The sequence below is a fragment of the Sarcophilus harrisii genome, chromosome 6 (genome assembly GCF_902635505.1).
Source record: "Sarcophilus harrisii chromosome 6, mSarHar1.11, whole genome shotgun sequence".
Lineage (NCBI taxonomy): Eukaryota > Metazoa > Chordata > Mammalia > Dasyuromorphia > Dasyuridae > Sarcophilus > Sarcophilus harrisii.
In genome coordinates, this window is record NC_045431.1 from 138980287 (window position 1) to 138992422 (window position 12136).

At 39.4% G+C, this 12136-nt stretch overlaps 1 protein-coding gene across 3 annotated transcripts in view; it reads left to right on the forward strand.

The window, feature by feature from the left end:
* Window positions 1–795: 795 nt before the first annotated feature.
* SMARCAD1 (SWI/SNF-related, matrix-associated actin-dependent regulator of chromatin, subfamily a, containing DEAD/H box 1) overlaps window positions 796–12136 on the forward strand; it is an 86014-nt gene continuing 74673 nt past the window's right edge. Inside the window, exons 1-2 of one of the 3 annotated variants that reach the window (XM_012551971.3) lie at window positions 796–1014; window positions 1553–1816. In XM_012551971.3, the coding sequence (XP_012407425.1) occupies window positions 1600–1816 (217 nt within the window). In that variant the 5' untranslated portion in view covers window positions 796–1014; window positions 1553–1599. Of the gene's footprint in view, window positions 1015–1047; window positions 1336–1552; window positions 1817–12136 lie in introns of those variants that run through there. The other 2 variants (XM_012551970.3, XM_031942330.1) reach the window with 2 other exon arrangements.

The window sequence follows — 12136 nt, forward strand, 5'->3', positions numbered from 1 at the left end:
CACATAACAGGCGTTTATTAACTGATAGTACACCTGACTACATTCTTTCCATTTGTAACCCGGGCTCTTAGGATAGCCACATCAGATGGCTGGATCATGGATTTAGACTTAGAAGAGACCTTCAAGGTATACGATGCTCTCACCTTAAAACCCTTTAACTCCATGGACCCACACAACACCGTATACCAAGATAAGATCAAAATGGGTCCATGATTTAGACATAAAACCCTTTAGCTCAGACCTAAAATGATTTATTCAAGGTACAACAATTGGTGCTTAAAGAGCACTTGACCCCGTGTTTTTGTTTTTGGGGGGAGGAGCGCTGAAAAGCTAAGTGAGTTGATAACAAGTCCAAGTAAGTGGAAAAAAAATAGGATTTTAAACTCAGTTGGGAGGACAAGTGCTTGTAGCGTTACGAATTGTCTTTTATAGAGGAAGAAACCGATGTTCAGAGCAGTTCTGGGCCTCAGGGCCAAAAGAAGGCGCCGTGCCGGGAGCTCTTTTCACACATTCAGGGACGGAGGAATCAGCCCTAACAAGGAGCCTATTCTAAGAGGCTTTCCAGAAGAGGAGATGCGGGAAGCCTCCCGCCCCAAACGCAGCCACCTAAAGCAGTCGGGGAGAGAGCAGCGATTGCGCTGACCGTCGCTGAGGCGCGGGGAGTGTTATCGAGGAGAGGGAGACCCGAAGCGGGGAAGGAAAGGGGAGGTAATAGTGTCATAGCAACAGCGCGCGCTCCGACTCTTTCCGCTCGCGGTCGCGGGTGAAGGGGGACGCAAGGGCGGCGCGTTGCGTCATCAGGGCGCGCACGCGGAGTTCCTCATCGCCTTCGCCGTTTGTTTAGGTCCCTTCCCGGCTGCCGTCGCCTTTCTCCTTCGGTGTTTTAATCTCCCCATTCAGCTTTTCTTTCCTCCCTCTCGAGGCTCCGAGACCCCACGTAGTGCGGTCCGAAAAGAAGGACACGGTCCCCGTGCCTCCCTCACCAATTCCCCGACCTCCCCGGGCCAGCCTCCTGTAGGTCTTCTTGTTCCTGCCCTCTTCCTCTCGGCTGGGTTTGCGTTGCGTCAACTTCCGGGCGGGTCCCCGCCAGCCGCCGCCGGGCCTCAGCCTCTGCCGCTGCCGGGCCGAAGCCCCTTTGTGTCCCCGCGGCTTTTCGTGGCGCGGGCCCGACACGTCCGGCGCGGGGCAGGGGGAGGCCGGGACAGGGCTGACGGCGAGTTCGGCGGGCCTGCCTTGGCGGGAGTTGGAGCGGGGAGCGCGGTGGCGGGAGCCCGCGGGGGCCGAGGTGCACCGGGGTCAGCGAGCGCGTGCTGCCGGGGAGGGTGATGAAAAGAGGTGTGCCCGTCCCCTCCCTCACTCCCCTGTCCCCGGCGAGGCCCCGGCGCGAGGCGGCTGCGGCGACTCCCACTCCGGCCCCGCTACATCCCCCGCCCCCACCCCCCGAGCCTGCTGCCCATTGTCCCGCGCCCTGGGTTGGATTGCTGGGCCGCCCTCTGGGCTCTGGATCTCACGGCCTCTCTTTGTGTTGTGGTGGTGGTTTTGTTCCCCGTAGATTATCCGGGCCAGCTCCCATAGGGTGGTCGGTAGGTTTCCATCACCATGAGTCTCTTCAACCTGGACCGGTTCCGCTTTGAGAAGAGAAATAAAATTCAGGAACAGCCCGAGCCAGCTCCCCAGCTGCCTCCTCCTCCTACTCCACTTCCTTCTCAGGTTGAGCCTCCTTCACCCGTTTCCACTATTATTGAAGATGACGATCTTGAAGGGGGTAAAGGCAGCAGGCCAGGAACACCAGATTCAGATATAACAGAAAAAACAGGTGAGTCACACCATTGCAAAATTATGTAATATGTTTGAAAGCCTGGGATGTGAAGCACAAGCCATTTTTTATTCCTTCTCACAATCACTTAATTGACCATAGTTCACTACATCATAGACAAGGCCTTGTTGCCTTAGGAGTTGTATACATCTTCACGATCTTCACATCTTTTTCCTCCATCCCAGAAGGTGAAGGATAATTTCAGGACAATAATCAGAATAATTGCAACTGAAGAAATCACCACTAAAACAAGGGTATTGGTTTTTGTCTACAATCTGGGTCACTTGAGCATGATGGATTTAAAGGAGCCTTAAATCTGGAATCTTGAAAACCTGGGAGTCTCATCTACCTCTAATTTCTGAAACTTTTTCTCACCTGTAAGATGGAAATGATAATACTGCTGAGAAATCTTGCAGGAAAAATTCCATAGAGATGATGTTTAAATTGTCACAATTTTGCACCTCAACCTCAGCTGTAATCTAGAAAGGACAGAAAGTTCAGGTCCTAGAACTATCCTTCCTTCTAGACATCCTCTAGAATGCAGATGACATATAAGGTCCTTTGTTGAGTTTTCTAGGGGAAGTAAAAAATGTGGATGAAGATCTAACAATTTAGAGTTGTCTGAAAAGTGAATAGGTAGTTATTGGATGTGTTTTAGCAGCATGTTCTTAATTTTGTTAAGAACATTACAGAGGGATTTCTAGATTTGGTGAGAACTGGGACAGAATCACTTCTGAGATTCCATCCTAACTCTTGATTCTGTGATTCTCAGCTTTTGGAGCAGTACAGTTTAGAAAGGAGAAAGCCAGAAGTGAAGTTTCATTTTTAGTCAGGCTATAAATTGAATAGAAAGAAAAGAAAGAGATTAAAGCTTTTTTTTATTTACAAGAAACATCATTTTGGTTAAAGAGTAAGCTTCATATTGCACTGACCATTAATAATGCTTTCTATCTCTTCAGTACTTTTCTTTTTATTTTTTTTATTTTTTTTTTACCCCCCCATGTCCCTTTCTAGCCAGTGGCACTCATTGAGTCTTTGGGCAGCATTTAGGACTAAAGTTTTTAGTTTGTTTAAATTATCGTTTTAGGGGCTAGCTTAGGTGGTTCAGTGGATACAGTACCAGCCCCAAGATCAGGAGGACCCAAGTTCAAATCTGGCCTCAGACACTTAACACTTCTTAACTGTCTGCCGTCTTGTGGAGCTTATGATTGAGTAGATTTAAATCCCTTGATTGCTAGCTCCATTGCTCTTACCATTTATCCACTATTCACTCACTGACAGAAGTCACTATCTTACCTCCCATCTTAGCTTCTAATGGATACATTTTTTTTTAAATTTATTATAGCTTTTTATTTTCAAGTTATATGCATGGGTAATTTTACAGCATTGACAATTGCCAAACCTTATGTTATAATTCTTCCTCTCCTTCCCTCCAACCCCCTCCCCCAGATGGCAGATTGACCAATATATGTTAAATATGTTAAACTATAAATTAAATACAATATTAGTATACATTTCCAAACAGTTATTTTGCTGGTCAAAAACAAGTATACATTTCAAAACAGTTATTTTGCTGGAAATAGTGTACCATTAGCCTGTGAAGGAAATAAAAAATGCAGGTAGACAAAGGTAGAGGGATTGGGAATTCTATGTAGTTGTTCATAGTCATCTCCCAGAGTTCTTTCCCTAGGTGTGGCTGGTTCAATTCATTATTGCTCTATTGGAGCTGATTTGGTTCATCTCATTCTTGAAGAGGGCCAGGTCCATCAGAATTGATCATCATATAGTATTGTTGTTGAAGTATATAGTGATCTGGTCCTGCTCATTTCACTCAGCATCAGTTCGTGTAGGTCTCTCCAGGCCTTTCTGAAATCATCCTGTTGGTCATTTCTTACACAACAATAATATTCATATACCACAATTTATTCAGCCATTCTCCAATTGATGGGCATCCACTCAGTTTCCAGTTTCTGGCCACTACAAAGAGATCTGCAATGAACATTCTTGCACATACAGGTCTCTTTCCCTTCTTTAAAATCTTTTTGGGAGACCCAACTCGGTTTCAGTTGATCAATGATGGACAGAAGCAGCTACACCCAAAGAAAGAACACTGCGAAATGAATGTAAAATGTTTGCATTTTTGTTTTTCTTCCCGGGTTATTTCTACCTTCTGAATCCAATTCTCCCTATGCAACAAGAGAACTGTTTGGTTCTGCACACATATATTGTATCTAGGATATACTGCGACATATTTAACATATATAGGACTGTTTGTCATCTAGGGGAGGGAGTGGAGGGAGATGGGAAAAATTGGAACAGAAGTGAATGCAAGGGATAATGTAAAAAATTACTCTGGCATGGGTTCTGTCAACAAAAAGCTATTATAATTTTTAAAAAAAATCTCTTAGGGATATAAGCCCAGTAGTAACACTGCTGGATCAATGGGTATGCACAGTTTGATAACTTTTTGAGCATAGTTCTGAATTGCTCTCCAGAATGACTGGATGTATTCACAGTTCCACCAACAATGTATCAGTGTCCCTGTTTTCCCACATCCCCTCCACCATTCCGCATTATCTTTCCCTGTCATTCTAGCCAATCTGACAAGGTTAGTGGTATCTCAGAGTGGTCTTAATTTGCATTTCTCTGATTAATAATGACTTGGAGCATCTTTTCATATGACTAGAAATAGTTTCAATTTCTTCGTCTGAGAATTGTCTGTTCATGTCCTTTGATCATTTATCAACTGGAGAATGGCTTGATTTCTTATAAATTAGAGTCCATTCTCTACATATTTTGGAAATGAGGTTTTTATCAGAACTTTTGATTGTAAAACTGTTTTCCCAGTTATTGCTTTCCTTCTTATCTTGTCTGCATTCGTTTTGTTTGTACAAAAACTTTTCAATTTGATATAATCAGAATTTTTTATTTTATGATTAGTAATGATCTCTAGTTCTTCTTTGGTCATAAATTCCTTCCTCTTCCACAGGTCTGAGAGGTAAATTATCCTATGTTCCTCTAATTTGTTTATAATCTTATTCTTTATGCCTAGGTCATGAACCCATTTTGACCTTATCTTGGTGTACGGTGTTAAGTGTGGGTCAATGCCTAGTTTCTACCATACTAATTTCCAATTTTCCCAGCAATTTTTGTCAGTGAGTTCTTATCCCAAAAGCAGAGGTCTTTGGGTTTGTCAAACACTAGATTATTAAAGTTATTGACTGTTTTGCCCTTTGAATCTAACCTATTCCACTGATCAACTAATCTTTCTCTTAGCCAATACCAAATGGTTTTGGTAACTGCTGCTTTATAATATAATTTTAGATCTGGTACAGCTAGGCCACCTTCATTTGATTTTTTTTTTTTTTCATTAATTCCTTTGAAATTCTTGACATTTTGTGGAAAAAAAAATTTAAACTATGAAATGTTTATCAGAAATGTTTCAGTGATTTCAACTTTACATCTCTTTAAAGCTCGATATTGAAGGCATTGGTTACCCTTACTAGACTTGTTAAGTTACTCACTTTTTAGTTCAACATTTATCTTCTGTTTTGTATACTGTACAGATTTTAAAAAAGACAACATTTCTATCCTGCAAGATGCTTACTATTAAGTATTTTTGGAAATGGTTTATATCTGGGTTTTTTTTGGGGGGGGTGGCATAAGACTATTTGCATCTTTAATGGTAGTCTCAGATTCTAGGAGAGAATTTCTGAGAATTGTTATAGCTCTTTCAGTAGAGGTTTGTTAATGCTATAACAGGAAACACTGATTTTGAAGTCAGAGGATCTGGGTCCAATCCTAATGCCATGTGACCTTGGTCAAGTTATTTCCCCATTTTGGCCTTAAGTTTTCAGGGAAGTGATGCTGTGAAATACAAGTGAATTAGATTTAAGTGAGGGAGCATTGTGCAAGATCACCTGACTCACTTTTCCCTCCAGAGTCATCTGGGTCCAAGATGCAGATCCAGACTATTAACGATGACCTTGAAGGAAATGGGAGATCTTGGCCTTTTTAAGTTAGGGTCTTCAACCAGTCTCAGTTTGACTGAGGCTGTACCCATTCAGTGATTAAGGCTGGGTAGCATTTGAGGCAAAGAATCTCATCTTTCACCTAATCAAAAAAAGTAAAATCCATATAATTAAATCTGAGAGGGAAAGACCCTCAGGGTTTCTGTCCAAAGCAGAAATGATTGTTATTTACATTCAATCAAAGTCAATCAGGACCCTGATATACTTGATTGCCATGTTTTCTCTTTCCAATTGTGCTTTCTGTATTTTCTTCTTCTGATAGCGTTTGTTTTCTGATATTGCCTTATCCCTCAAACGTTTTCTTGTCTGTCTTTCTGGGTTGCCATGTCCATCTCTTTGTGTGTCTCTTTTTTTTTTGTCTCTGTCTCTCTTTCCATTTATATATATATATGTACTTACATATGAGTGGGTTTATATATATATATATATATACACACACACATTATATACACTTTTTAATTTGTTTTTCCCTACCATTAAAATTTCCTTGAGGCAGGAACTTGGGCTTTTGTTTTTGTATCCTCCATCACCTAGCACCAGGTACAGCTTGATAAATGCTTATTGATTGAGTTTTGTGACTAAAGGGAAATCATTTAACTTCTCTGGTTCTCCGTTTTCTCCTCTGTCCCAGCCCCTCTCTTTCTATGCTATCTCACTGGGTGATTTTATCAGCTCCCTTGGTAGTTTATCATCTATATGAAGACTGATTCCTAGATCTCTTTAAGTAGTCCTAATTTTGAGCTCTAGTCTCATACTTTTCTGTGCCTTTTGAACTTCTCATATGCATCTCAAATTCAAATTAATCTTGTCTAAAATAGAACCAATTCACTTTCTTCCCCAATGCTCCTCTTATTCCTAGCTTTTCTACTGCTATTCAAAAGGGTTATCACTGGCTTTTTGAACACTTAGACCAGCAATTTCATCTTCAACTCTTTACTGACATCGCATATATCAAATCTGTTGTGAATTTTCTTGTCATTTCTAGTTCTACAACATCTTTCCCTTCACGTAACTGTAGCTTTCTGCTTGGGGCTCTTGTCGCAAGTCCTTCCCCTACTTTTTGCTCTTAAAGTATTTTTCCTAAAATGAAGGTCTCGCCAATCAGTCAATAAGCATTTATTAAAACCAGTTTGGAGGCAGAGAGGTATTATAACAAGAATTGCCTCTGTTTAGATACATAGAGTGAGGCTTTGAATGGGACAAGATAAATAGAAGACTTATGGTGACCTCAATAATGAGAATGTTTGGAAGAGGGATGGGTTTTTGACCAAGAGTTGATAATAGTTATTTTGGACATAGTGAATTTGAGATGGATGGAACATCTAGTTTGAAATGTCAGATAGGCAGTTGATATAAACTAGAGCTGGAACCACAAACTAAATTATAGAGTTGTGGTAATCATACATAGAGTTTACTAATTAAACTCGTGGAAACTGATGAGAGAGGTTAATAAGAGATCATGTCCCAGGACAAAACCTTGGTGGTATAACTACAGTTGAGGGGTGTGGTGTGAATGATGATTCCAAAAAGATATTGAAAATAAGTCCTTAAGTAGGTAAGAGGAAGAGGCAAGAGAATATTACTCCCCAAACCTAGAGGAGGCAGTAGTCAGTTACATTAAGTACTATAGTAGACTATTGCAATTAGATATTTTGCTAAGGTGAAATTAGCAGGCCTTCGCAACAGCTTGGGGATGGTAGATGAGAATAAGGAATGCAGGACACTTCCAGGTTGTAAACCTTTGGGAAACTTGTTTTGCCCTCTGTGGTAATAGGGAAGGTAGGAACAGGAGAGAGGTAGGGGGGAAAATAATGAATTTTGTTTTGGACATAATCATTTTATGAGGTCTGCTTGACATTGAGGTCTTTTTTTGACCTCAGTTTGAAGTATCTGGAAGGTAGTTGGATATGTGAGATTGGAGGTCAGCAGAGAACCTTGGGGCAAGAAAAGTATATTTGAGAATTATTAGCTTACAGTGGCAATTAAATCTGTGGGATCTGATAAAATCATCAAATATAGAGGAAGAAGAGAACAGGATCCACAACAGAACTCTAAGACATCTATAGTTGTTAGGGGGCATGATCTAGATAAAGATCCAATAAAGGAGACTCAGAGTAGGTAGGAGAACCACGAGAAAGTGATATCCTGAAAACCTAGAGAGAAGAATTTCAAGAAGGAGAGAGTGTGAAATGATATTGGAGATTAGGGGTCAAGAAAAATAAGAACTGAGAAAAGGATTTGTATTTAGCAATTAAGATCATGAATATTTTTGGATTAGAACAGTTTTCATTTTAAGTGAGAAGATGGATTGGATGCACCTGTTGTAAATATCAAGGAGTTTAGCTGTAAAAGTTGTAGTAGATAATGGAAAAATCCAAGGGAGAGAATTTGTATTATTATTATTTTAGGATGGGGTTTGTACGGAATAGAGAATGAGACAGTAGATAAGGAGATATTGAACATAAGTAAAAGAGTGAGGAAGCCCAGAAGGGGCATTCTGTTGGAGGAGACAAGATGGAATAAGATTGCTTGAAAATAGTTAGCCTTGCTTAAAGATAAAGGACTCTTTATCATGTCAGACAGAGATGAAAGAAGAGAGTGACAGAAGGTATCTAAATAATAAGGGTGAAGAAGAGGGAGCTTACAGTGAATGGCCTTAGTGTTTTTTTTATTGTGAAATAAGAGGCAAGCCAAGCAGCTGAGAGAGTTGGGATTTGGAGCAGTCATGTTGGATTTGAGCAGGGATGAAAGTAGAATTATCTAGCAACAGTGAGGGCCCAACTAAAGTTGTATAACTTAAAATACTTCACTTCTTTCAATAGCAAGCTCACTTGTTTTGTGAATCTATCTAGCTGAAGTGAATTTTTCTCCTCAACTTTTGTTATAGTACTTTGTCTGGTTCTTTTCTTAACTTTTATCAGATTTAGCCTGTAAAGTCATAATTTTCACCTTCATAGCCTTGCCCATCAGAGATATTTAATGCACAATTGAATGTTGTTATAAAGTTAATGTTTTATTGATTTAGCCAAGAGGAATGTTTTGAATCATGCCCAAACATGACAAATTTTAAAAAAATAATTTTCATTTATGTATTTATTTGCTGAGGCAGTTGGGGTCAAATGACTTACCCAGGGCCACGAAGCTAGAAAGTGTTAAGTGTCAGGCCAGATTTGAACTGTTCCTTCCTGAAGTGAAGAACACTTCAGGGCTAGTGTTCTATCCACTGTGTCACCTAGCTGCCCCCAATAATTTTTTATTAATGTCTTTTTTACATCATTGTAGATGTCTCCAATGTCTTCCACGCCCTCTTTAGAATTTAGCAGATAGATAGAAGGGATTGTATTCTAACCATCAAAAACATACTTTTTCCTTTTTCACATTATTGAGGTAGAAATGCTTCTGAAAAAAAATTTTTTTTTTGCACTTGAAGTTAGTATATTTAGGCCTATAAGATTATTTCTCACGGGTATTATCTTTGGCTATAATTAGAGCAGACTTTTTTGTTAGATAAATAGAAGTATCTTCGTTCTGTGGTTCCGTGGTTCAGAACAACTACACAGCATTGTTTGTTCGTTTTTACTTTGAAAATTAGAAATTTCAAGTGATTTCAAGTTGCTTGAATCCTTATGTTGAATCCCCTTCTGTAACTTCTTCCACCGAGATTAACTGATTGCCAGAGTCATACATAACCAATCTTCCCCGATAGACGTGAAGACCAGACTTATGTTAAAATGCCAAACAGCCTTTCTTTATTGGTAATCTAAGCAGGGATTAGCAGGAAGCAAGAACAAGTGTATGTATGTATGTCTGTGTGTGTGTCTCTCTCTCTCTCTCTCTCTCTCTTTGAATCTTTCTACATCTCTGCCTCTCTCTCTACTTGCCTATGGCAAGGCTGGCCATTTATATTTATTCTCCTCTGGGATTACGTTGTGTTTAGCCCACTCTGCATTGCGGAGATGGGTTCGCAAAAGCACCCTGAGTTAGTGCTTCAGCCTAAGAAAAGATCTAGCAAGAGGACGCACCCCTCACCTTCTCAAGGAAACACCTTTAAGACACAACTTCCTGCCTCAGAGGCCAAGCCCCTTTTTATCTCCTGGGTCCACCCTACCAGGGGACATGGCATACATGGCAATTCTCAGAAGGAAAGTCTCTAACACCCTTCTTCCTTAGCTGGTTGTTTAAAAGCCAGCCTTGTACAGGAAGCCCTTTTCAGTGATTTTCTGCACTATAACTTTTTTTTCTTTAGTCCGATTTATCTCCCCTGGGATAACTAAGTGACAGAGTGGTTATAGTTGAAGTCAGGAGGACATGAGTTAAAATGTGGCCTCTGATATTTTAACTATTTGTCTGTTTTCTCATTTATTAAATGAGCTGGAGAGGGAAATGACAAACCATTCTAATATCTTTGCCAAGAAAACCCCCAAATTTTTCTTTTTGGACTTAGGAGTTCGTTCTGCTCTAGAATTTGGTTCTAACTGGTAAATGATGTTAGGAAAGTCACTAAACAACTTTGGGCATCCTTTACTTCATTTAAAATGATTAAAATGTTCTTTCAATTTCTTGCTATAAAATTACAATTTTGTGATTTATAGAATTGAATATACAATTTAAAATTTCCATACTATTAATTCTATAATCAGTGAGCCATAACTTAGTTTTACAGTGTTTGTGTGACCCATTTTTGAAGATAAATGTATATAATATATGGCATCTTAAAAATTGAAGTATCACTTTTACAGAGAGGGGAGTGGAGGGAGTGTTATTTCATCTGCCTAAGGAATGTCCCAGTGACATTAGCAATTGCTTTGAAATTTATAATCTTAGAGAGTTACCTGGGAAAATCTAGAAATTATGCGTCATATATGTCATAGGTAAGGACTCCAGGTATTATGATTCAAAAACAAATTCTTTATTATTCCATGTTGCTTTTCACTTCTCATTTTTAAATTTTCTTGAAAATACTTTTAATGCCATTCTGATTTTTTTTAAAATATACTTTAATCTTGATTACAAAACAAAAACAAAAAATGATTAACCTTGATCTATTTAATGGAACCCTTACTTAGACTGTGCTGTTTCATGTTGATTCATCTTTGAGAATGTATTTTTTGTTTGCACTTTTATTTTTGTTTGAAGTGTTTTTCTGTCGAGATCTAGTAATTTACTAGAAAATGAATTAGTCTTAGAAAGTAGATAAAATGATTTCTCATCTTCACAATTGTGAGACATCATTGCTTTTTTGTGTGTGGGTCAAGTCATTCAGTGATATTTGAAAGATTGCTTCTTATTTATTTACTAGTCTCAGTTATAGTTCTAATTTCTACAATGATAGAATTCTTCCTAGCTTTTTTAATCTTAAAGATAAAGCAATGTCTTAGTTTTAGAGTCTCAAAAAAGAAATTTAATTTATTTTTATAGCTACATTCTAAGCTAATATGCAGTTCTGATACAGCTGATTGGTTTCTTTTGATGATTGTCTTCGGAATACATTGCCAAAAGGGAAAATGAATGTCCTCTTTCATTTGGTATTGCCAAGCTGCCTTTGAAGAAGCCCATGATGAGGTTAGTGGGAGTTGTGGGAATCCCCTTCTGGTTGGCACAGATTTTTCATGAAAGCATGAACCCGAAATATTGAATGGCAAAAGGGAAATTAATTTTTGGATGAGAAGTCAACTCTTCTAGGAAGACTGACTTCCGAGTGGCAAAGTCCAAATAGAGGCTGGCATTAAGAAAAGAAAGTCTTCACAGCGGGCAGGAGTCCTGGCAGCTATGGCAAAACGGCAAAGCATACTACTTTGGACATTCTGCAGAGAATGAGTGAACAGAAACATATTTTATTAAAACTTTGAAGGGTTTTTCAGCCAGATTTTGAATAGGGATCCGCCTATCAATGGGGAGGGAGGGTGGGGGGAGAGAGATGGGTGTGGGTGTGTTTTGCCTTAGAAAACACCAGCAAGGAGGAGGATATGCTCTCTCTCATAGACTCTCTGAAGTCTGGGAGGCCAGCCTCAGATTTTCAAAGATTTCTTTTTACAGAGGACACTTTTTTTTTTACACAGTTTACCCCCCCCAATCAGCCATAAAAAAACATCATAGAATGCTAGAACCTTAAATTTAGAAGTGGCTTTAGCAGTTTCCAGCTAAGTTCCAGCCCTTTTTTATTTACTTTTTAGGAATTTACATTAAATGCTAAAGATCTGGTGACTTGCTTAAAGCTACATAAGTTTTAACTGAGCAGTACTAGGATCCATCTTTTCCTATCTCAAATTAGTACTTTTTCTTTTCCATT